Source organism: Alosa pseudoharengus, unplaced genomic scaffold (genome assembly GCF_046254945.1).
Source record: "Alosa pseudoharengus isolate Yale_2024_CS ecotype anadromous, Long Island Sound unplaced genomic scaffold, YU_APseudo_1.1 YU_APseudo_1.1_scf_12, whole genome shotgun sequence".
In the NCBI taxonomy this organism is placed as follows: domain Eukaryota; kingdom Metazoa; phylum Chordata; class Actinopteri; order Clupeiformes; family Clupeidae; genus Alosa; species Alosa pseudoharengus.
The window spans coordinates 4,154,375-4,180,669 of NW_027468587.1; the positions used below are offsets into that span (position 1 = coordinate 4,154,375).

General features: G+C 40.0%; 1 protein-coding gene and 2 long non-coding RNA genes across 6 annotated transcripts in view; 1 reads left to right on the forward strand and 2 right to left on the reverse strand.

Moving 5' to 3' along the window:
- The first annotated feature begins 2,751 nt into the window (after positions 1-2,751).
- il6r (interleukin 6 receptor) overlaps positions 2,752-26,295 on the forward strand; it is a 37,990-nt gene continuing 14,446 nt past the window's right edge. The window contains exons 1-2 of one of the 3 annotated variants that reach the window (XM_076279809.1): positions 2,752-2,978; positions 3,070-3,231. In XM_076279809.1, the coding sequence (XP_076135924.1) occupies positions 3,141-3,231 (91 nt within the window). In that variant the 5' untranslated portion in view covers positions 2,752-2,978; positions 3,070-3,140. Of the gene's footprint in view, positions 3,232-26,295 lie in introns of all 3 variants that reach the window. The other 2 variants (XM_076279810.1, XM_076279811.1) reach the window with 2 other exon arrangements.
- Positions 7,934-9,464, reverse strand: LOC143118727 (uncharacterized). 2 transcript variants are annotated; one of them, XR_012986205.1, is made up of 3 exons: positions 9,368-9,464; positions 9,015-9,125; positions 7,934-8,884 (listed from the first exon to the last, which is right to left on the reverse strand). It is a non-coding gene; the product is annotated as an uncharacterized LOC143118727 (long non-coding RNA). The 2 variants fall into 2 exon arrangements; XR_012986204.1 differs by having other exon boundaries at positions 9,015-9,464.
- Positions 20,793-22,707, reverse strand: LOC143118271 (uncharacterized). The gene is made up of 3 exons (XR_012986083.1): positions 22,560-22,707; positions 22,271-22,367; positions 20,793-20,874 (listed from the first exon to the last, which is right to left on the reverse strand). It is a non-coding gene; the product is annotated as an uncharacterized LOC143118271 (long non-coding RNA).

The window sequence follows — 26,295 nt, forward strand, 5'->3', positions numbered from 1 at the left end:
CATCTCCCACAGACAAGTATCTGAATGCAGAACTGTCTGCCTATTGGAGCATGACCCATCACTCAAGAAGATGGACAGTTGGATCAGCCAAACCCTGGCCTCAGAACTCTGGTGACTCCCCATCAGCAACACTGGACAACAAAGACTGGATGTAGACTGCTCTGTATAAATGTGTGTGTGTGTGTGTGTGCGTGCGCGTGTGTGTGTGCGTGCGTGCGTACAGTATGTGTGTGTGTGTGTGTGTGTGTGCGTGTGTGCTCTTTATAGTTCTTAATGAGAACGTGGTAAGGACTCTGCCAGGCACCGCACCTCAGCCTGCTGCTTTGTTATGCGCCATGTTGGCGCCGGTTCCTCTTCACGCTGGCTCCGCCGGTTCCTCTCATCACGCTTGCTGGACACCTCGTGCCAGCTCAAGTGGCTCTGGAGTATATCTCTGGACATTCCCTAACGATGCAGAGCTGGGTGTCAGGCATTTCATATTCACAAGCACTCGCTCTTAAATGGACCGTTGAAACCAAGTCTCTTGTTTCCACTGAGGGTATGCCAACATGCTGTGGAGGGCACTGAAGAGAGTGCTCCTGTCATTTTCCCCCAATATGTGACTGTAAAACAAAAGCCTACATCCTTAATACATGATAAGTGCATTCAGAAAATGAAGCATTAAAAGCGTTGCTATCAGAATATAAATCTTGTACGGCTCTTCCCAGCAATATCTGTATGGTGTGAATGTTTAGGAACACACAGCTTAAAGGTGTGCATATTTGTAGCTATGTATGATTAGTTAAGTGATTAAATGATTTTAGGAGGTGTCAGAAGATCATTTTTTCAAGTGCTGTAATTCATAATAAATGCCTTACAATGCGGTGGGAATACACTTATTATGCGTTATAGTTGTAGGCTTTATAAATGTGTTGATTGATTGTGTATGGACAATAATGTTAAGGGAAAGGGGAACTATGATTGATTTCTGATGAGAAAAATAGTGTTGTGAAAGTTATTATTTTTTAATAAATTGCTTTGGAGACGCTTGCTTATGCACCAAATATTACAAGGACTGAGCTCCACTCGATCATCCTGAAGCATCCTGAATGTGTTCCACAGACTACTCAATCACCCTGAATGTGTTATGCAGTGGCCAGACAGACGTATGGACAAAAGCCTAAATGGTAGTTAAAGAAACACCAAAGAGTTTTTTGTAGCTTAAAATAATGTTTCCAAAATCGTTTCAGTGGTTCATCAACTCGTAACAGGGTGAACGGCACTTTTACATTCGCTTCGCGGCCCTCTATCGGCTATAATCGCACTATGTAAGTTTGATCGGGTAGCGGATCTCAGTTCATTGAATGAGACATAAGAAACTACAAATTTGACTTGCTTCTGATGTCGCAGTACATCATACTTTCATAAAATCATGCAACATACAGAGGCGGACAGAGTACACAGCTTCATTACTTGAGTAAAAGTACAGATACCTTTTAATTTTACTCTAAATTTTACTCAAGTACAAGTAAAAGTACAACAGTTCAGATGTCTACTTAAGTAAAAGTACTAAAGTACTTGTTTTTAAAAGTACTTGAGTATCAAGAGTAGCCTACATTTTCTAAATATTGCATTACTACTGCCACAGTGCTTACATTTATGTAGGCCTACAGAATTGTCCTACATGGAGTTATGAAAAATGTTAATGTTAATACCTTGGAGAATGTAAAAGGAATTGAAAGTAAAATCAAGTAATGTTGATCTTTTTACCATGTTGCCAGGGATGGGCAGTATTGCTAATACATGTATTTCAAATACAAAATACTATTTTGTAATTAACACTTTCAGCGAAAACTATCATTAACTTGTTCAGAAAATTGAAATAGTTTAGCGAGGTGGGGCCACAGGTTGACACATTCCTTGGATGGACCTGCTTCATCCATTGTTTCATCCATGGTTTCTTCTCTTATTTAAATCTGACCATGGAGTTGACTTTGGCGAAAAGCTGAAGGTGAAGGTCAATCAGTGGCGCCTGCACAATCCAATCACGTTTGAGAGGGAAACAACAGAGGGTTTCTGAGTTTTTTCTTTTTTCCTTTTTTTTAGAAGAAGTAACGGGTACTCACAGTTATGGATAGAAATGTAGTGGAGTAAAGAGTACAATATTTGCCTCTCAAATGTACTTGAGTAAAGTCATGAGTACTCCCAAAAAAATGATACTCAAGTAAAGTAGATCCCTCAGAATTGTACTCAAGTACTGTACTCAAGTAAATGTAGCCTACTCTGTTCCTACTGTCCGGCTGTGGCAACATACTCTACCTTGTCTGTGGACATCATTATTTGCAAAGTCTGTGCTGGATAAACAAATAGCATGCGTGCGACAGAGGAAAGTGGTGTTGCTTTAATGTTGGCATGAACAACAGCCATTCATTATAAGCCTCCTAACATAGACACAATTTGAATATGAAACTGGCCGGTAGTGGAAAGTTGCACCTACTCATCGCCATTAGCCTATAAACACAGTGTGGCAGTTGAGTTCATGTTTCCACTGTAAATGTCTTCAAATACGTGAACACACAATGCAGGTCGATTGAGTGAAGGGGGACGTTTCCCAGACGTTTAAATAGCAGCAGCACTATTGCGGATTAGGGAGAATTTCACATCCTGTTTGGGAGGTGCCCTGAGTGGCTTTGTATAAATCAATTCGATTCATGTTGGATTAAGTTTTGGAAGATAAATGGAATAGCCTAAAGTCAATAAACTATCCGAATTTGCTTGCTCAAGTGATTGTCGACTGAATGTGTGTTTGTGAGAGTGTGTGTGGGGAAGGCGCGCGCGGGGTGGTGGTGGTCTGGTCACTCGTTTCGCAACGGGCTATTTGTTAAATCAACAGCTTGTTTTTCAAGCGAAAGGAAGGAGGGAGAGAGGGGGGATAGAACATTAGGCCCAGCAGCCGGATTTACACATGTAGTCTATGTGACGACTGGGGAGAGCTTCAGGTGAGGGGGGGTTCGGGCTTGTGAGGCTGATTTAGAGACCTGAAATTGGATCTTTGGGGTTTTATGCCTTTCCTTGTCTATTTGCCTCTAGCACTCGTGAAAAACTTTAGTTAACCAACCATGGATTTTTGACTGGAAAAGAGTTACGGCAGAGGGATTATTATGAGGATCTGGACGAAGTTTGCATCATTATGGTCAATATTGGTCGCGGCCGAAGTACAGTGTAACATACAATGTAACGTTACTTGGAGAGGTAAGCGAGCTTGAAATTCATTTTCAAAAGTTGAGTTGTTGCAACATGTTCTGAATGTTTGATATTCTAATCAGCTACTGTACAGTAAAGCTTTGGTAGGCTGCTGCCGAGTTCACTAATCTTCACTTTCACGCAGAGGAGTTTAAATACCCTAAAGGATTTCTATAAATCTATTAATTCCTATTGGCTAGATTCTGCCTACTACTGTATGTTCTGTAGGCTAATACATTTATAATATCCTTGCCCTCAGTGTTTTGTACTTCTGTGTCCAAAAATATAAGATGCCTTTAATATCCATATCAATGTATATTTTGTATAATATTTTGTCCTAAAATGATTCCTATAGTTCTGTTTTGTAAGGGCTGTAGGTCGCATGGAGAAAAAAACGAGTTGATTTCCTACTAGATGATGAAGTCCCTGTCACATTGCTCTCAAACATTACAGGCAAAGGCTACCGTATGTTGATGTTTAACACATAAAATATGTACATACATACATGCCTACAATTTATACTTATTTTATTTTGTATTATACTATATATTTTTTTCCATATACAAATAGACAGTTGAGATAATGTTTTATAATATGATGTTTTTTTTTGGGGGGGGGGATTGGTCAAGATTAGTTAGGTTAGAAGACCTAGAAGATTAGAAGTTAGGTTTAGTAGATTGACTGGTAAATCATATAGCCTAGACTATATTTCTTTAGAAACCCATGTACAGTACATTAAGTTGTTACATGATGGAAAATGAAACATAGTCAGGGGGCCAAAACTGATATTAAAACTCTGTCGGACACTTTTTGGTACAAGCATACAACCTATATCCAGTATTAATATTTAACCCCTTAACATGTGTTCTAGCCAGGTTGTCAGCTTAGAAAATGTTTTTTTGTGTCCTTTTTAACACTATATTCTTATAAGTGGTAAAAGCGGATTTTTTTCCCCAAAGTGCTTTCATTTTCTTCCATGTTACCTACTGTAATTTTGGGCAAATGTGCAATATAATCCAATTTATGTGCAAGCATGATCATTAGGGTGGTTGTTAAGCTGATTTTTTCCTGCTCAACATGACATACCAACACTAAATGTTGAATATCTCCACAACCACAAGGACCATATACATAGAAATGATATCAAATGAAAGCCAACACTCATGGGCTGTCTGCAGAAGTTTTGTACAGTGTAAGAGAACAGAACTAGAACATGAAAAAAACAATCTTCACCTAAAGAGAACCAGTTTTCAAAGTGAATATCAGCTTGGAAACATAACATAGTATCCCAAAACCTCTATCAATCAGTACCCCTATCTATGGGAATGAGTCAAGCCAAGTTTAAAGCTTGTAGGGAGAGACAGTGCAATGCTGCACAAGTTGTAATTATTTAATGTCAAGGCAGCAATGTAGAACTGTAGATGGTGGTCTATGGTGCTATTTGACTTCATTAATGTACCAGGTTGTAACACAAATTATATTTAATTGACATATCACTATAGTTATTAATTCCATCCTAACATAACTGCTCTCTCACTTCTTTAGGGTAAGGGATTAGTAGGGCTGTAACGATTTACGATTCGAAACCGAAATCGCGACATTCATATCCACGATACTGTGATCCCAGTGTGAAAAGGCAGAATCGCGACACACCCTTTCTAGTGTTTCACGCAGTGCTTTGCAGCTTATGCGGCCGCAAAAGCAACCCACAACTCCCACTTTACTTATCGGTAGCCTACGTTGTCCAAAAACAAATAAATAAATAAATAATAATTTCATACCTCTCCTTGCTTTCATTGTAGACTATGTGTGCAACTTTACCAAACAGTATAGAAGTAAACCCCCTCTCCTTGCCCCGCTCTCTCTCGCGCTCCCTCCCTCTCACTCTCCCTCCCTCTCCTGCTCAATGAACACGAGCGACTTAAATAAAACATTCACAATCGTTAAAGCAAGGATGCATAGACGACTAGCTAAATTACTATTAAATCCGCTTAGCATCATTAGCATGCTGCACATATTTGTTTAAAACTCTTGCATTGAAGTTGACTGATCATCTCAATACCAACGTTTCCCAAAAGGGCCTGTCCCAAGGAGAACAAGTAGGCTATTACCTTGAAACTTAAACACACATGGGGAAACTGAACAGTCCAATCAGTAGCCTATGATAGGCTAAACTATATGCTACTTTGTTTACAATATTTCCAAGAGTTGTAATAAAAAATAGTAGGCCTAGGCTATAGGCTAATCTGCATAAAGTGTGCTGTCATAAATATCAGTCATTCAGAAAAATATTTTTATATCAGGATATAAAATAATAGATATATTATATTGTAATCCTCTGGTGTTATTTAATAAAATGTCTAGCCCCCCCCCCCCCCCAAAAAAAAAAAGGGGGAAAAAAAGAAAAATCGAGATTCATATCGAACCGTGGGTCAAAAATCGTGATACAAACCGAATCGTGAGGTTGGTGTATCGTTACAGCCCTAGGGATTAGTAACTAGTTAGTAGTAATAACTAGTCTTGCTGATCCTAGCACTTACCACCTGACTAGAACTGACTCTCGATTGTTTAAAAAACAGCACTCCCTGATGCACTTATTCTTATTGTACTACAGCTTTTTAAAATGGTCCTATAAGTGTTGAGAGAATTGCTTTATAAAGCTTAAACTGTTAACCATGTTGTTAGTTGCTTTGGTTAAAAATGCGTCAGCCAAATGTAATGTAATGTAATAACTAATAGTTGTATGGCAAAGGTATGTTTTTCCCTTTCCAAGCAGTGACACTCAGGAAGGCAGCCAACAGAAGGCACCCAGGGACCATGTCCATGTGCTCAATCTGAGTCCTGGTCAGGGACACAAAAGAAGAGTTTACCGTTTTGAGAATGAATACCTTCCCGATACAAAACATGCATGCATGCATGCATCCAAGGGCATAATATCAATCTAATCTACAAAACAAGAAAAACAATATCATGCCAAATAATATGAAACAATGTAGTTGCATATAATGCGGCAAAACTCAATAATAATGATGCGAGTACCTGAGTATTCTTGCACCGAGCTGCACAGGCACATCCACATGCACCACTACAAAATATTCCACTTTTTTGACATCGACACTGCCTGGTACTGCACTGACTTCTACTTTCCTGGCATCCACATATCGTCAGCTCCAAGCACCTGGCCTGTACAGGTTCTTTGGTTAAAAGCTGGGGGACAAGCATTCCATCCTTCATGTGCCAATCACAATTGGTTGGTAAGGGCAACTGTGGATGGGTCACTGGTGACTGTTTCCACTGAGTTGGTGGTAAAGTATCCACATTGGCTTTCGCTTTCAAAAACAGGGCACAGCGAACATCATGGATTGAAGTGCTGTATGTTTTTGGATCATACAGTTTGCAGACAAACTGTTCTGCTGAGGATAGAATAGCTGGACTTGGTACTTCATCCTCACCAAAGTTGTGGAGAAGATGAGGGCACTGCTGGAACACTTTCCACACCATCCTTTTTCCTATTCCAGTGAACTGACTGGTAGTGTCACATCCAGTGATGGCATGATGCTCCTTAAACGGGAATTATGGTGGATTTTCACACTGGATACACTCACCCCTAGGGGACTTAATGAAGAGTTCAATATAAGACCATACTTGTGATAATTTGAGATACTAATTGTAATTCTGTTGTGGGAGTAAGGACGGTTAATGTTGATGTTGATATTTCTGAGAGATGTGAAAAAGACATGTCATAGCCTGTAATACTGGTACCATAATGTCTAAGGTCTGGAGATCATCCTTTTATTTGGAGTTTGTGCAACGTTCTGCTTATGTATATGATAAAAAGAAACCCCTGTAAGACTTGATAAGATCACTTTCTAGCTAACTATACATCTTGTTAGTGCGTCTGTCTAGATGATTGTATGCTGTAGGTCCCTGTTAAAACTGTATGTCAAGTATATATATTTTTCTATCTTTCTATATAGTGTTGTATTTTTCTACAGATATATTTTTCTACAGAGACTTGATATACAGGATGATTTTATATTTTGCTGTTAGACAAATGTAATTTTCTAAATGTGTTCACTATTGGGGGTGGACGATGTATGTATGTATTGTGCACTCCGGTACATACGGGTCAGGTGACCTATGACCTATTTAAAATGGCGATGGTCTTTTGTCTGTTCAAAGTCTGATGAAGAGCCAAAGGGCTCGAAACGTCATGTGTATGGGGATTTAAGTCAAATAAAAGAAAATAAATGGAGAGCAAGTGTGCGGACCTTCTCTGTTACTGGATCTTGCTCTTTGGGCTCCTGCACCTTAATTTGGATGTGCGCACGTTCCCAACCTGAAATACATGAAATGCCAACAGACCATCCAGAATCTCATTTGACATTTTAATATCATGCACTTTAATGTAGCGTGGTTTCTTGGCACACTCTAAGAAATGGAAGTACCAGTGTGTACCTAAGTCGGTACAAATGCTTGTCGCTGGGGCAGTACCCTTTTGAAGTACAATACTGTACCTATGAATGCAGGTACATTTGTGTACCCTAGCCATCTGTACCCATCAAGGTACACTTGTGTACCTGCAATGACTAAAATGTACCTGTATATATCATTATCACATAGTACCCTTAAAAGGTACTATTCTGTACTTCAAGGGTACAACCCCAGTGAAAATTTAAGGTGGTATAACTAAAATATATGCACAACCAAGTACATTTAAATGTTTATTCTGGGGGGATATTACACACAATACTTCACATGAATACAGGTACAATAAATGTTAACATGTTCATATTAAAAACACATTCATATCAAAACATCAAAATATCTTATATCCATATCAATATACATATTCACGTAAAACATGTTATGACTCTTAATGTAAGTGTAAATAATAAAACACTTTGGTTTACAATATTTTGCCTGAATAGCCACATTGTGTTTATACGCAGAAGGAAAAAAATATATTAATTTGCACGATAGCACTAATAACACCTTTATATGATCTATAAAATACCAATATTTGAGTTAGTAATTACTCCAACAAACCTTGTATGCTTTCAAGTTCATGTTAATACTCGTGTATGTGACAGTGATGAAAATACAGTATCTGCTTGCCATAACCATTACACGTTGCAAAATTAACAAAGTCCTTGCAGTAACTTAGTAGCTATGATCTTAGATCTCATTCACAGTGCATACACCATAGAATTGAGTGAACGATATGTGTGATGTAATGAGTCATATAGCGACATTTTAGAGTAGTATCTCAGAAAACAATGTGCAAGCCTTTGGGAAATATTAGCAAGCCTGTAAAAATGTACAATATATTGTTACAATGTTCATTACCTCACCAATAAATCAATCAATCAGAAAACACACTCCAATCCTTCCAATCATGAGGCGAGCCATTAAAAAGGCAAGAGTCTCAAAAGGCACCAAAGTTCAATTTCAAAAACTGGCAGAAATCCAACATATTCTTCAGGAGAGTGTGCTAAGTAAAGGTCAACAGCAGTAGAGGCTGCTGTTTTCCCCCTCTTCAACTTCTGTTCTTCTGCATATATCCACTTTGACTTAGACTGGAACCTTACTTGATCTACAGGACGTTCACATATTTTCAATAGCAGTGGTAGCCTCACCAATGACAGCAGGGGTTTTACATCTGTTGGAAGCAAAATGCAAACACAAACCTCAGAATAAGATTTTTTTCAACCACACAAATAAATAGCCTCAGACAGATTGTGTAAAATACCTTGTCTAATACATGTATGTAACTATATCAATCTGCTCACCTGGCATAGATCAGCGTTGAGTCATTACAAGTTCCATGGACCGGCTGACTCTCCCAAACTTCTCCTTACTCCTTTTCACCGTATCTTTATGAACGAAAGCTGCCTGCTCCACTATGTGTTTGAGAGACAAATGCCATGCAATAGAATAATATAATTAAACAAAATGACACAACAATGAAATAGCACAAAGATAATCTTAACCAATATATAAATTGCTATTGGACAAAAAAAAATCTAAAAGTTGTCTGTATTATTATAATTTGCATAATTTATTATGCAATACTTTTCTATATGTATTTAACATCAATAAGAAAAATACCATTACAAAAAAAACACCAAGTTGGGTAACTTACGTAGCCATTAGATCCTTTAGGAAAGGTAAGCTTACTTCCAAGTGGCCATGTTCTGCCTTGGTGGGTATCTGTGAGAAGGATTAACGTTAGATTTACTTTAGACCAGTGGTCTCCAACATGGTGCCCGCGGGCACCAGGTAGCCCGCGGGACGGCTATGAGGCGCCCCCAGCGCACCTTCTAAAAATAGCCAACAGGTCGCCTGCAGATCACGCTCTAAAAACATGCTCTATTGTGAAGTTTTCAATCGATATTTAAGTCTAGACCAGAACCATTTTAAGAATGTATGTAGCCATACATCTGTAACATTAAATTGATATTGGTGATATCTTACAAATTGTAGCTGCGTTAAATTTTAGCCTTTGGCTCCAAATCCGTTTCCCATTCAGTCTTTAAACAACAACAGAAGCGGAGCGCATACACGCTGCTCGCACGCATAGACAGTAAAGGGGGAAAAACTAGCTCGTCTGGTGTAGCCAATGGAAGCATATCTTTGCAAAAGTTCTGTGGCCATTCCATGTTCGTCAAATACGGTTCTTGCATGATTGTTCAAGAACTGAAAAACAATTGCTTTAGCTCACAGGCCTTTTCTCCTCCATAGGCTACTGCCGTATAATAGCGCTGAAAATGTTGCATGCATGACTGAGCAGGACTGTGCATTACCTTTTTTGTCAGATCATGGAGAGATTTCAGGTGTGCAATAACTTTAAAAGGAGTTTTCATATGTTAGGGTGGTGTGGGCGATTACTATTGAAATGTTAAAACTGAATTGTCCACTGAAATCAGAACTTAAACAACCCCTGAATTCATAATGGTGGGTGGGTATAAATTGGGTACAAATTTTAACCCAAATTATTAATTGCACAAAACGATTGTTTTTTTTTTTGTTATAATAAAATAGATTAGATTCCCCATGCAAACTTTGAATGAACAAACTGAACAAAAATGTTGGTAGTGTTGCATAGGCCTACACAATATTGATCATTTAAAAGTACAAATCTCATAGGCCTATTATTTAGGAGGACTACCCTCGCAAAAAAGGGATGACTGTATGTTTGTTTCAAATGAGTAGCCCTCCATATGATTTCGGGTCTTCAGGTAGCCCTCATTCCCAAAAAGGTTGGAGACCCCTGCTTTAGACCATTATCAAGCTCTGAGTAACTTTATAACATTATAGAATGGTTCTGAGTTGCTCCCTCTAGCTTCTAACTAGATAAGCAATGACAACCAGGATGTTCTGGTGAACATAGGCAACTCAACTAATTAATTTTCACCTAAACAAAATGACAGTGTTGAGAGTGATCATGCTTACTGCATGTATGCACTTACCAGGCTTCTTTCACCTGCACTACCGTTGATATTAAACCAGCCTTTCAGGGAAGTTAGCAAGTATGTATGGCTAACAGTGCTAGGATATGCTCATATATCTATGGGCTAAGCTAGTTAGGATAATGATTGCTAGTGAAAGTTGGCTTTAATGGCTTCCACAAAAACTTAACATTGACATGGGAAATAGTAGATAAAACACACACACAAATCATTTCCTTACCATTTATCACGATAGTCATGCATTATTGAAGGAGTTTGAACTCCATTTAAAAATATCTGAATTCATAGCTAACCTAGGCTAAGTTGCTAGCGAATGCTAATGTTAGCCTTTAAGCCAACAATATGACTCCATTACTGTAACAGTAGGCTATTTACAATGTACAAACCGAATTTCGATAAATTGCAACTACACCTTACCTCTGAATAGCTTTGCCTCCTCTTCCACAAAGATTATTCCATCCTGCACATGTGTTTTCTCACACCAAGCTCCTCACTGAAAGTTGCTCCATTTCTTGGTGAGTGAGATGAACAAAGTTGAGGGGAAAAATAACGGTTGCTCCCGTCCCGAATCTCCTCCCCCAACAACTTTTGAGTGACAGGCCATGTACTTTTTGTACCCTTAGGTACAAATATGGTCCCTTTGCGAAAAGGTACATTAATGATCCAGGAACGGTACATATTAGTACTTTAGGGGCTCAATTTTGTTCCCTTTAAGGTACAGGGTCAAAAGTTGTACCCAAAAGAACAAAAATGTACCCCAACCGTACCCCTATTTTTGAGAGTGCAGTTCATGCTTTCATCCAAATTTCTAGGCTCAGCAGGTTGCAAACACAAGATGCAACAACAGTACATCTGTGTCACTGCACTGAATGATGAGCCTCTCATACAGTACCCTTTGGTTGTGGCATCATGAGGTTGTGCCTCCATCTTCTCCACAACTTTGGTGAGGATGAAGTATCAAGTCCAGCTATTCTATAAGTATAAGTATATATACTCTTTTGATCCCGTGAGGGAAATTTGGTCTCTGCATTTATCCCAATCCGTGAATTAGTGAAACACACTCAGCACACAGTGAGGTGAACCACACACTAATCCCGGCGCAGTGAGCTGCCTGCAACAACAGCAGCGCTCAGGGAGCAGTGAGGGGTTATAGGTGCCTTGTTCAAGGGCACTTCAGCCGTGCCTACTGGTCGGGGTTCGAACTGGCAACCCTCCGGTCACAAGTCCGAAGTGCTAACCAGTAGGCCACGGCTGCCCCAAACCTCAACAGAACAGTTTGTCTACAAACTGTACACTGTATGATCCAAAAACGACCAGCACTTCAATCCATGATGTTCGCTGTGCCCTGTTTTGGAAAGTGAAAGTCAATTTGGATACTTTACCACCAACTCAGGATGCCTTGTCTCTGCACCTAATGAAGGCCCACTATCAAACAAAGGTTTGGAAACAGTCACAAGTGACCCATCCACAGTTGCCCTTACTAACCAGTTGTGATTGGCACATGAAGGATGGAATGCTTGTCCACCAGCTTTTAACCAAAGAACCTGTACAGGCCAGGTGCTTGGATCTGACGATATGTGGATGCAAGGAAAGTGGAAGTCAGTGCAGTACCAGGCAATGTCAAAAAAGTGGAATATTTTGTAGTGTCGTCATCGTTATTATTGAGTTTTGCCACATTATATGCAACTATATAGCCTGACGAGCCAGACCCACATTAAAATGTAGGGTCTGGGCACTCACCGTTCGCAGTGCTCAGTCCGAGGGGCAGTGGTGGAATGTAACGAAGTACAAATACTTCGTTACTGTACTTAAGTAAATTTTCCACGTATTTGTACTTTACTTAAGTAGAATTTATAGTGCATACTTTTGACTTTTACTTCGTTACATTTTACAGCAATTATCTGTACTTTTACTCCGCTACATTTCTACAACACCATCGTTCCTTTTTACAATACATTTTATGATCAGATTTTTTTTCTCTCTGACAAACACGTTTGTTTTACCAGGGGGCGGGGTTGCTACCAAAGATTCTGGAGCTACGTGCCCAGCTTCTAAATCTTTTAAATATAAGCTTCTAGTCTAGACCAGGCAAAGCGTGAGCTTGTAGCCATCTGCATTCGGTAGGCTATATTCACCAGACCCATGGCTACACTGTACATGCAACTGTGTTGTGTGCCTTTCTCTGTCTGTTATCTGCAGCGTTAAGGCCTCCTCTCCGATGAGATTGCTATCCGCGGATCAGCGAAGTTACAGGCTATGCCCATGCTTCTGCCACACATCTGATCATTTGCGGCACAAATGAATGGTAGACTATTATAGAACCGCTGGCCGAAAAAAAACGTAGCATTTTCCAGATTAGGAAATATTTCTTAATTGTGTGTGATCAAATAAAGAGGCATAGCCTACAATTGGGGGTAGAAATGTGAGCGCTCATTCAATGTCTACTATGTGCGTATGTGCAAGTGAAACTGAACCTAATCATGAAGACACCTTCCTCAGCAACTTTTCTGTTCAATCAGCAGAATTGGCATTACGATCCACCCGACGTTTCCCTTGTCTACCCCGTTAAACTTCAGGCTCTCGTGTTTTGCTGAATGATATTTTACTCAGCAGATCACCCTAGTAGATGACCAGAATTACAGTCTCTAGAATTGTAGGTCAGAATGTAAACTGGGCCACAGATGGTAAGCACAATTGCATTAGCTTGAAACTATCTAGTCGAATATAACCTAAAACTAGCTTAATTAAAATGCCACAGCCCATACTAATTTTTCTTTTAGAATATAGATATTAAGAGAATAAATCATTATGCAAATACTTTTACTTTTAATACTTAAAGTACATTTAAAAGCAGGTACTTTTTACTTTTACTTAAGTAGGGTTGTCATTGTGGTACTTTTACTTTTACTAAAGTAAATATTTCTCTGTGTATTTGTACTTTTACTTAAGTACTGAGATTCAGTACTTCCTCCACCACTGCCTAGGGGCGGGATAATCGGTTGTCTTTCAAATTCCCTCTGCACGCAATAGGACAGCGCTAGAACGAGTCCCATGCGTTTTCCCACCAGCGGAGCTAGTTGGCTAGTTCAAACTTTTGCCAACTTAAAAAATGCTTAACTCGTGTCAAGCTGTTCGCCAACAGCAAGATCCATCTTCTTTGATTTCCAAGTAGCAAGGAATTTAAGCCAAACCGCTGCAATTCTGCCATCAATCATTATGTTAAGCCCGCCTAACGATTTGATTGGCCTGATAGAAGCCAACGGAGAGTTGCTAGACTAGCCCTGGCAGCAAATGTAATTTACTGCCGCTAGGGTGCGTCTAGATTTCTAGGCTAGCAACTATATTGTTTCAGATTATTTGGCATGATATTGTTTTTCCTGTTTTGTAGATTAGATTTATATTATGCCCATGGATGCATGCATGCATGTATTGGGAAGGTATTCATTATCAAAACAGTAAACTCTTCTTTTGTGTCCCTGACCAGGACTCATGATTGAGCACATGGACATGGATGGTCCCTGGGTGCCTTCTGTTGGCTGCCTACCTGAGAGTCACTGCTTGGATGGGGAAAAACATAGCTTTGCCATACGACTATTATATAGTTATTACTACTAACTAGTTACTTACCCCTAACCCTAAAGAAGTGAGAGAGCAGTAATGTTAGGATGGAATTAATAACTATAGTGATATGTTAATTAAATATAATTTGTGTTACAACCTGGTACATTAATGAAGTAAAATAGCACCATAGACCACCATCAACAGTTCTACATTTCCGCCTTGACATTAAAGAATTATAACTTGTGCAGTATTGCACTGTCTCCCCCTACAAGCTTTAAACTTGGCTTGACTCATTCCCATAGATAGGGGTACTGATTAATAGAGGTTTTGGGATACTATGTTATGTTTCCAAGCTGATATTCACTTTGAAAACTGGTTCTCTTTAGGCGGAGATTGTTTTTTTCATGTTCTAGTTCTGTTGTCTCTTACACTGTACAATAAATGTCAATTCTGACACTTCTGCAGACAGCCCATGAGTGTTGGCTTTCATTTGATACCATTTCTATGTATATGGTCCTTGTGGTTGTGGAGATATTCAACATGTATTGCTGGCATGTCGTGTTGAGCAGGAAACCAAAAAAATTGGCCTGAAATTGCTTGTACAAGTCACACAAAAAAAATTCAGCTTGACAACCACCCTAATATCTTACCTATGGGTGTCTTCTACCTAAAAAAATAGGGTGACAGCTTGTACCAAAACATGTCCGCAAAAGTCTTAACGGAAGCGCTTTTCAGAATTGGCCCCCTGACTAACAGGAGGCTAATGCAGGCCCATGTTTAAGGGGCTATACAACTTAGGGGTGCAACAGTCAAATGCTTTAGGACAGTAGTCTAGTTGCATTTTCTTGAACCCAGAAATGTTGAGTACCTTAACGTTTTATTGCAGAAATGTAATCTATAGGCCTAGTGGATGCATTTCAACTTGGTTGCTAAAAGTTGCACCTTGGGTAATTTGCATAATTAGCATAATACGATCATTAAAGCATGAATAGGGTAAAAAAATTAATTATAGCTATCACCATCACTATTGGGCCTATGGGAGATGCAAGACTACAGGTTTTAAACTGATTGTGAACCAGAGACCACCATTCTGGGGGTCGTTTCTAGAAAGCATCGTTTGCTAACTTGCGTCGCAACCTTGGTATACGCTCCATCGTTCTTGGATTTGGTGTTTCTAGAAAAGGTAGTTCGAACTCTCAATCGCAAAAAAGGACGCAAAGTTTGGTCGTTTGAACTACTGCCCCTAGGCAGTCGCACTTGTGTCGTTCCTTGGTAGTTCCTGTTGGTGTCCGGAGCGCCTAACCAAAAATCACAACCGCCTAACCAAAATTTGCGAAGTGGATGTTTATCTCGTGACTCAATGATTGATCTATCCTGTAGCTTAATTTTGATTAAGACACTGACTCCCCTACTTGGGTCATTCTTGCTATTTATCTTAATTTAAGTATTGCCTTGCTTTTAGTATTATAATGTTCACAGACCCTTACATCAGCAGTGCTAAATGGTGTAGTGGCTAAAGCAGATGACTTATTATCCCAACGTTGTAGGTTCAATTTTCTGATGTGAGATTTTCCTCTTGCTTCTCGCTACCTGCAGGTGAACTGGTGTGACACATAGATTCAATTGTTTTTGACTGATATATTGTACCTATGGTCTCTCGATGTAGAGTAATTATATACATAAATATGTATGGTCAAAACCTATTGTCTCGTAGGCCTACTCTTACTCAGAGATGAAAAGAAGAGATAGGATGCGAACTCCGGCCGAGCGCGCAGTGCACCGACGCGTTGCCGTTAAGCCACGGGACAGTTAATAATCTATGGGCTACCCAGACATTCGTCCAGGCTATATATTTTTTCCAACATAGATATTTAAAGGAACCATATGTAAGATTGTGGCCAAAACTGGTACTGCAATCACTTTCAAATTACTGTAGAGCGTTGTATCCCCTCTCCCTCCCCTCTGACTGACAACCCGGATGCCGAAACACTACTGACTTCGTGATTAGTAGATAGGTGGAGGGTGGCGCATCAGGCCAAAACACAACATGACATAACAAAACACAACATCAACATCAGTTGAGGGCTGCAACTTCACTTTTTAAATGACAATATCCTGGCCGGACTGCTGTTGTCAGTGATATAAGTATTTGAAATGAACATGATTTCTTAATGTCTAGTGACATACCAGGGCCATTTTATGATTAATTGAAATACATTTCTTACATACGGTTCCTTTAACACAAATAATGGCACATATTGGTCGGCTTCAGTAAAATGTCTTATATACTTATACTATATTAATAGGTTTAGATTTTTGCAGATGATAATGGCAATGCCAGCATTAATCACTCGGTTTAAATGAGAAAAATGTCAACATAGGCCGTGGCAGAGAATTTCTAGGGGGTGGGGTATTACACGTTACCACTGTTTCCACCAATGATATCTATCGCTGCATCATCAACAACGTTGTTGGAACTACATTGTTCGAACGTCGGAGGTAGCGAATTGCGACACAGGTACGATGCTTTCTGGAAACAGGTGTAACAATGTCGTTGTTTGGTCGCAAGTTGCGTCGTACCATGGTGGTTGAGCAACGTCGTTGCTAACTTTTCTAGAAACGACCCCCAGACCAATAACGTAAAGGCAGGACCACCACTGAATAAAAAAGCTGATTCCCACATTGCAACTACATCACTGAATCCATGGTCAGGGACCACCAGCAATGTCCTCACGGACCACAAGTGGGCCGTGGACCTGGTTGAAAACTCCTGCTTTAGGATATTTAGAATTCAAGCAAATCCATTCACTCGCATGTCCTAATATAAATCCAATGTGGTGCATCTCAAAAAATGTGAATATCATGGAACTGTTAATTTTCAAAAAGTTTATTTCAAAAAGTGAAACTTCCATATAATGTAGATTAATAGGCTACTGTGAAATAATTCAAGCCTTTTTTGTTTTCATTTTGATTATATTCTTATCCTGATGATTCAGTATACAGTTCAAAAATCCAGAATCTCAAAATATTACATGAAAGAATTTATGATACAGATGAGCTCTAATCAGCTAATTTAGACAAAACACCGGCAATGGTTTCCTGAGCCTTTAATCTCTCAGTCTGTGCAGGGCAATGGACCTTTTTATGATATTCAATTTTTTTATACACTTGTATATTAGCCTGAAAAAAATCCAAACTCATTCACAAAGTGAATAGAATCTGGTGACTCATGATTGGATTTCTTTCCAACACTTGCATCGGGACGGACACTAACTTTGACATCATTGGTCCAGCCTTACCAATCACATTGATCAGAGATTCCCAACGTTACTTCTTACTTCGCCTAAAATTTACAAACTGACATTAAACAGCATCAACAGTCAGAAAACAATGCATGTGGGTCCACTTTGCTTTAAATACATTTCTGCATTTTTCCAACTGCATTTTTTGATCTTTGCAGTTGTTGCCGCTACTGTTTATCACAACGGTTCCGTCTTCCCATCGTCGCTGATTGGCCTGACGTTTTTCTTGTCTGAGGGAAACGCTAGTGAGTTATCGTGTCCAAGACTATAATATCCCTGAAAGGAGATCTAGGATGGGCGGGGCCAGGCAGGCTACCTGTATATGTGAACAGAGCCTAATCTATCAGTTCAGAAGGCAAGGCAGGTCTATATTATTCATTTCACAGATGTTTTAGTGACAACACAGCTACAACAAATTATGTTTCTAAACAAAGTTCAGGAGGAGCCCATAGGGTTGATTGACAGCCATCACTCACCCCACTTCCTTTCGTAGGGTATAAAACCCTCTTTACTGCCCTTTACATCATGCTGGAGTTGCAAAATCCTCCCCTGCTCCTCCATTTCACTATCAGCTCTAAGCTCTAAATCACCCCTCATTCATAGGGGGTGTTAGCAGACATCACTCGCATGTGATCTCCGCTATTGGCATCCCAGGACCATGGCCAGCTACCAAGCTAAACTCGCTATTCTCTGCACATAGTCTAAGCAATCCAATGGGCGAACTAGTGAATCAAGTTATAGTCAGTTATGTATTTAGTGACCTCTGCAAGTCATTTCCAGAATCCAGGGGCCTATTGCACAAAACTAGGATAAGGGATTAAGCCGGGATATCTTGGTTATCCTGGCTCAATTTATCTGTGATCCAGTTGCACAAAAGCGGGATAGGGGGCAGCAGGATATGTTATGGTATAAATCACCATGGCGATTTATTCTGTGGAGCTAGCCTGCTCCAGACCAGGCTAAATTCCAGGATCTATTTAATCTCATCCCTTATCTCAGTCAGCAGTCACCACAAACGGAAACCAATAGTTATTCCACTGCCCACTACACATTACCACATATACCTAGACCCACTGTCATTATTTAAACGTTTGTGATCATTAATTAACTTTTACATACTCGCCATAGACCTCTTAAGTTCGCCTACAAAAAAGCAGCCATCTTTGACATCCGGTATCTGGCGATTTTTCCTATGGGAAAATAACATGGGGATTTTGAATTATCGCACCTGTTAAATTCTCGCAGGGATGAAAAAGTCTGAAATGCAGACGTTTTCCCGAACACACTTTTATCCTCTGCCTTCGAGTGGATACTGTAATCTCCGGTAAGTGAAGGCGGCACACTTAGATTATTGCTACTCCAGAGCTAACTTGCAATGCAACTTGCCATAGGTAGTTAGCTTCAGTTAACAACCGGATCTCCTTATATGGGCAAAGATGGCCGTTTTGGTTCTTTTTTGTAGGCAAACTTCAGAGGTCTATTCCCGACCTGTCATCCGACAATGTGACGTCACGGGAGTGCCTAACCATTTCACGCGTGGTGGTCGCAGAACTAGTTGCAATATTCTCCTTAACAGAGGTGTTGCTGTTTGTTGCTGTTGTGAGAAGGCTATCTACCTACTTCACACCGTAGAAGAAGCAATGAAGTCGCTCTATTTGCCATGGTGAATCAGTGAATCTGTGATCGGTGGCGGGGTCTATTTGAGGGAGCCGTGAGCGCGCACTTATCCAGCATAGGTTTCATAGATATATACACTAGATGTCGCCTTCTGCTTCTCAGCATGCGTCAACACCGCCGCCATCTTTGTACAGGGATCTGAAGCGCTAAACTAGTTCTCCTGTATTGTCAGCGTTACCTATTTAGCGACGTTTGGCCATCCCCAGCGATAGAAAACCTTTTTTAGCGATTAGCGACAAATTTGGGAACTTCTCACAATGATGGCAGATCGGCTTCTTTGTTGTTGAAACGTAAGAAAATCACCTTTCTCATGGCTTTGTCATTTATGAATTCAGCTAGGCCTACATCTCGTTTGCCCATGGCACTGACCCATGATTATAAAAGTAACGACTATGTAGTAGCAGAGGTAAATGTTCTACAGATCTACAGCAACTTCTGGTGAGATTACAACTTACATGAGTAAACGAGACGAGGGGTATGTGGCCTCAACCAGAGCCTGTCTAGAAGAGCCTGTTTACTTTCATTGTATCGAACCTGGTTGCAGTTTACTCATTGTTCCTCTAGGGGCCGCCGCTAGCTAGTGCAGAATGAATGGGAGTCTATGGGGCTAGACGGGTAAAATGTATCTTAATTATCGTCTTAAGCTTAGTTTTCTCTAGACTCAACCATAAATACATGCCTGTCAGTTGGAACAACCCAAAAAACTAGATAATTGCTTGAGATTTTGACGATTTATGGTGATTTTATTTTCGCTAGATCTTTGCCCAGATTGACGCTAATGCATTATAGAGGAGTGGATCACTGAAGCAAGATGGCGTCTCGATTGACGCATTCGTTCCAATGAACAGCAGTAGTCAAGGCGACATCTAGTGTATTATGTCTATGCATAGGTTTCACCTGGCTTGATGAATCCGTGTCTGCTCATCCTGGCTTGCTCGTTGTGCAACCAATTAAGCCTGTACGCTCTTGTTTTGGATTCATTGAGCGCAGCTCAGTAACTTATTCCGGATGTCTTAATTCAGCTTTTGTGCAACAGGCCCTGCCCAGCTAACACAGTTACGTCGCCGTTACGTGGCGGTTACGTAACTTTATTACCAAACATATGTTGCCGCCACGTAAGTTCTAACGTTGCCGACACGTGCGGGTGAAAGACGCGATTACGTTGCCGCAACATATCTTGGCAACGTTTCTCGCACGTAACCTCCACGTAACCGCCACGTCGCGGCAACCAAAAGACATACTGGCGACATTGTAGCAACCTTCCTGAGAAAGGTTGCCATAATGTCGCCAGCACGTTAGGGCGGATCTGCATGTGCAGTCCTCATTTGCCCATAGAAACCACAAAATCTAGTCACATTCATATACCTGCATTCTGGCTGGTGGCTGTTGCTAATGTTGACCCCAAGCCTATTCAAGACAGCTGCACTAACAAGTATCAATTCATGACTGCCACGCACAAAATCTAGTTGAGATAGCCTAGACAAGCCACATTCATATTTTACCTGCATTTTGACTGGCTGTTGCTAATGTTGAGCCTATTCAAAAGAAAAGACAACTGTACACTAACAAATGATATTTTATTTAAAATAATGTGGAAATTCAATTTTGCGATGGTCTTCCACCTGCTGTTCCATCCGACCCTGTGAAGAACAAATAAAAGAGAACAGGTGAGTGCATTTATATTAATTTTACATTCAGTCAACAGTCATTTTACATTTAGTCAAAACTTAAATAGGATATGCTAATAGCTGGTTACGCTAGACTTTTTTGCTGCTGCTGGGTCATTCCTTCGCCCCTTGCACTTGTAGCCTAGATCAAGTGTGAGGATGCCGGCGCCGACGGTAGGCTACCAAGTCGCGGGAATAACGGAGCAGTGCACTGGAGATGCGGATGGTGTTTCTGTATTAATATTATTATTATAACTGTGCGTTCAGATAGCCTACCCGGCCGTAAGTATTGATACTGCTCCTTTGTTAAGTTTAGTTCATACTGTTGTCAGTCTGTGCTCGTTAGAAGCATTGAGGATTGTAAATGCGTTGATATAACGCGAGTGTGAGAGTGAAATGGTCGCGGTATGATCCGGTATATGGTATGCACATTTAATGTACGACGTCTGACAGTTACTTTATAAACATGGAGATAATCTTGTGTTGATTCACCAGCATATTGCAGCTAAACTGTAGGCCTACAGTTTACATTGCTGCTATAGCTGTAATGTTAGTGAACCATGATTTCATGCGTTTTTGGCTATAAGCTTAATTGTTTTGGAGTTTTGTAGCTTGTTGCACTAAGATGTCTCGCCTAGAATTGGGCTATGTCTACACAAAACCATCGGGTGTATTTCCTCTTACCGCTTTTAACGATAGGCCTACCGGTAAGGAAAAAACGGCTAAAAGTACTGTAGTGCATATGCCAGACCAGTCGATGGCGCCGCGGGCCGTGCAGAGGCTTCACATTTAGGCCTAATTCGCGTAGAAGACAAAACATTGTTGAAACAGTTTGTTAAGCTGTCGCATGAAATAAGGAGACTACATGCAATTCGGTTTTCAATTCAGCTGTTAAAGTACTAAAGTTAATTTTCAAGGTATGTGACTTATGTGGAATTTCAAATGCTTAGGCCTACGTATTGCATTAGGTCTGAGCACTATTGGAGAAAACATTAGCATGCGTCAGTCAGTCATAGGTTGTAGTAAGCTTAGCTAATGTTTAACTAAGTTAAGCTAATGGTGTGCTTCAGTAACTTGGCCACAAAAGGCTGATACATTGTGCACATAAATCATGACAGGGGAAAGTAATAACCGGTTTAAAAAAAACAAAACATCGTTGTGTAGATGGTGTCGAGCCGCCAAGGTTATTGCTTGAAGATGAAGACGAGTAACCACGTTTGTGAACAAGCTTAAAAAGTAGGGCATGGATCTGCATGGATCTGCATATCATTTTGAGGTGGTGTACAAAAATATGATAATTGTTCCCTAATAGTCGGAATATTCGTATAATTGATTTAGAGGGATATTTGCCTCTCTCGTTTCAACTCACCTTAAACTTTTGGTGTGGGCTGCAGGGGCATGTTTTAAGACCTCAGCTATCAGGAGCTCCACCTCTTCCAGCTCTGGCTTCCATTTCATGATCGCTTCTGTAATAAGATTGAATTTGTGATCAAATTTCAGGCAAACGCTTACAGATATTAGACACTTTATTTTTCTGAAAGCATACGAGTCCATGAACCACAGGACAGGCCCAAAAATGGGCGTGTTACCAACACTCAGGGAGAGATGAAGTGCACAGCTAACTGTCTGTATCATAGAAAGAAAACTGATAAACTCACCTGCACAACAGGCCATAAAAGTAAATAAAACACTCAGTAAATAACGTTAGTACATGCCATTTCCCTCGCCACTGATTGTATCGCCATGGCAACACCAAACGGTCTCACAAAACGCTAAGTTAATGTAACGTTATTTAACCGTAAAATAATCCACGAAATGTCAAAAGATAGGGAATAATCTTAAACACATTTCCCTTTCTAACATAAAAACATCAGAAAACAATAAAAACACTTACAGAACTAAGCTGTATTTGGGTAATGGTGATGGTTTTATACAGTTAGCAGCTAGCATGTTCTGTAATATCTTCATTGAACACAGTAACTTATTACAGATAGCCTAACGTTACACTTTAGGAAATAAAGTGAAACTCACCAAAACAGTCTTCAATACTATTGAAAGCACCACGAAATTGTCGCTTAGATGTGATAGAACAGACTCGGTTTGGTGATAGAAAAGACGTGAAAGGTGTTTAATAGTTCGGTGCTGTATGTTGTCCCATGATGAATGATTTTGCGTCTTTTCGTTTTTTTCCGTTAGGTGAACTTGCTCGCGTCTAACTCATACTAGCTCGTGGCTAGGAAGGCGTCTTAAAGGGGCAGTAACATTAATTTAAAAGTGGTGATCAAATAAAGTTGAAGGCTTTTGGTAACAAGTGTATTTATTAAGAAATGTCGTATATATGTATTACTATATATTAATTTGTATGTTAATTTAGTCTGTTTATTATTCTATTTTGAACCATTCAGTTGTGACCAAGCATGGAGATTACTTGGTCACACTTATCTGTGAGCTACAGGCATAAAAACAAGACCAATTTGTCAAACCCAGCTAGTTAGACACAATTGTTCTTTTATAGCTGCCCTCGCACACTTTTTCATTTCGCTGGATATTTTATTCAACTGTTTCTCAGCATAATGTATGTATGTGAACAGAAAGTAAGACACTTACCTTTTTTTTTCCTTTTCCAGGAACCGAACTGAAGATGCTGGGATCCACCATTTTAAAGACGACTTGAGGCAAAAGGACATCTTGACAACCCTCAGCTGCAACAGCAGAACCAGCCCCTCTGCGGCTTAAGGACAACGTCAGCTTGATAGAAAACTGGGGGCAGTTACCTTTGGGGTCTAGTGTTTCCCTGTCCCTTATATGCCTTGTGAATCACTGTTTTAAATCGGAGATGCTGACCACAGTCTTTGTTTGTTGTTTCCGATAGTATTTTGAAATAGCCTCTTATATAGTTCTGTTAATTGGGCAAAATGTCCTGCGTGAGAGTGTTCCTAGTCTACCTGTTCAAGTGGAAGCATTTGATGGGTTTACTTTCTTTCTATGTAGTGCTACTCTGTGTGCTACTTTGTGTGTTTTGTTGGAAGGTCTGTGGAAAATTGTGTTTATAAGGCTTAGCTTGACCTAGGACCTTGGACCATGGCGAGTTTTAGGGTGTGCAAGTGAGTTTATGCTGTGTAGCCATCTTTTTTTGGTGGTCTTGGTCCTTTGTAAAATAGAAACTTTTTTTTATTTTGCCCTCTGTGTGGGGTTGTTGAGGTGCCAGTAGCTGTCCTCTGAAATGGAAAACAAAAACAAACAAAAAACCCTCACAACAGCATTGGAGTTTTGCAGAACTTGCATAGAATTTGTGACATGATTGACATAAAGGTTTTTAGCATGTATTGAACATTAGTCGGAGTACTAAAATTCAAGATCAATGACTGTTTTGAGGTGACTGAAACAAAGTACAATCAAGATTCCTGTTAGGGAAAAATAATCTTCATGGCCATTCTTCATGACATTGCAGTATGTTGTCATTTGTGCTCTCATCAGAGTATTATCATTGCAATTTTTCATACAGACACAATATTTTTTACTGTAATTTCTCTGTGTTTGATTACAAAATGAGTATTGTGGAGTTTTGGGGAGAAAAGACTGTTATTGTGGCCAGTAATTGGATAACAAGAGGGAGATCTAGACAGCATTAACATTAGGATTGGATTCTGATTAGCAGTCACTGTTTTAGCTACTCTCCACCTCAGCCGCTCCAAGGCCTTCATGCTCTGTACTGGTTGACTAATGCCTACCCTGCAATGTGGTTTGTTAGTACATCACTTCAATCTTTGAAACGCATGAATTTGACTTCAAATGTTGTTTTAATAGAAATAATTGTCGTGATTTATTTATGTGGTCCTTGTATATGCATTTAAAATAAATGCTTCATCAATTCAGTATTTGAATATATGTCATTGCTATTTTTTCAACTGGGTCAGAGTTTGTGGAACTGAGAATTGTTATGTAGTTCTGGATTAATCCTAGTTGAGCACAAATAGTTTCTGTGGGAATTGAGTCATCCCTAGGTAGTGAATAAACAATACAAACCAGTGGTTAATTTTTCCAGCTCGAAAATAGTTTGACTTAGATGAAAAAATCTGTTATTTTATAGCATGTTAGCCTATGGGTTTTGCTTTGCTGTCTGAAGGTGAGCCCTTTATTGTCACTATAAAATGGAAATACAAATTCTAAACTAGAAATTGTCATACATATCCAGCATAGCATTCAAACCTAATCTTTGTGCTGGACATGGAAACAACCTTTAATACTCGTATGGTGTAATTCTGAACTTTGACGTATCACGGTAAGTAAATGACCACAACACTATGTCGCCGCAACATTACTTGCGTTACCAAGTGGCAAAGTTAGCAAAATTACCAAGCCACTACGTTGCGGCAACGTAATTTGTTTACTTAATGGCAACTTCCTGTAGGCAACGTTGTGGCAACGTAATTTGTTTACTTAATGGCAACTTCCTGTAGGCAACGTTGTGGCAACGTCACTTACACTACCAAGAGGCAACGTTATCAAAATTACCAAGCCACTACGTTGTGGCAACGTCATTTGTTTACTTAATGGCAACTTCCTGTAGGCAACGTTGTGGCAACGTAATTTGTTTACTTAATGGCAACTTCCTGTAGGCAACGTTGTGGCAACGTCACTTACACTACCAAGAGGCAACGTTATCAAAATTACCAAGCCACTACGTTGTGGCAACGTCATTTGTTTACTTAATGGCAACTTCCTGTAGGCAACGTTGTGGCAATGTTGCCACAACGTTGCCAGAAAGTAATGTCGCCATGACCAAATGGCAACTTATAGGCAACGTTGCCATTTGGTCGTGTGTTAGCTGGGTGGTCTAGTCAAAGTACGCACGCAATCTCTTCCGATATTCTTGTTTTAGTGGTAGGCCTACTGATAGTTGCCTATGTTTCGTGTGGTCTATAGTAGCCTACCACTCCTCAAACATCACATCTCTTCTTTGTGGTGTCAGCCAGATCAATGAATTCCCCTAATATTCCAGGGAAGTGAGCGTGTCTAAAAAAAGTCCTTCAGTGAGCAGATTGAGGGCAGTGGAAGAGGAACAGAGAGCACTACTGCAGCACTATAGTCATATGATATGCACATTAACCCTCCTGTTGTGTTCGTTTTATGTTTACTAGTTTTGTGTTCCCAGTCAAAAATGACCGCTGCATTATAACTTGTTATAAATCCATAGTAACATACGTATTATCATCTAACGCTGTGATTGACCTTTGCATCAACTTGTGTTCTATTGGATATAACCAGTTTTGTACTTCCATATGCTATTTATGGCCTGCAGGCCTCACTGACCTGAGCTCATGCAAGTCAGAAAGGGGAAGATTCTATTGGGGAAAGGTTCCAGTGGGTGCTAGCATAGAAGCAAAGAGGGGG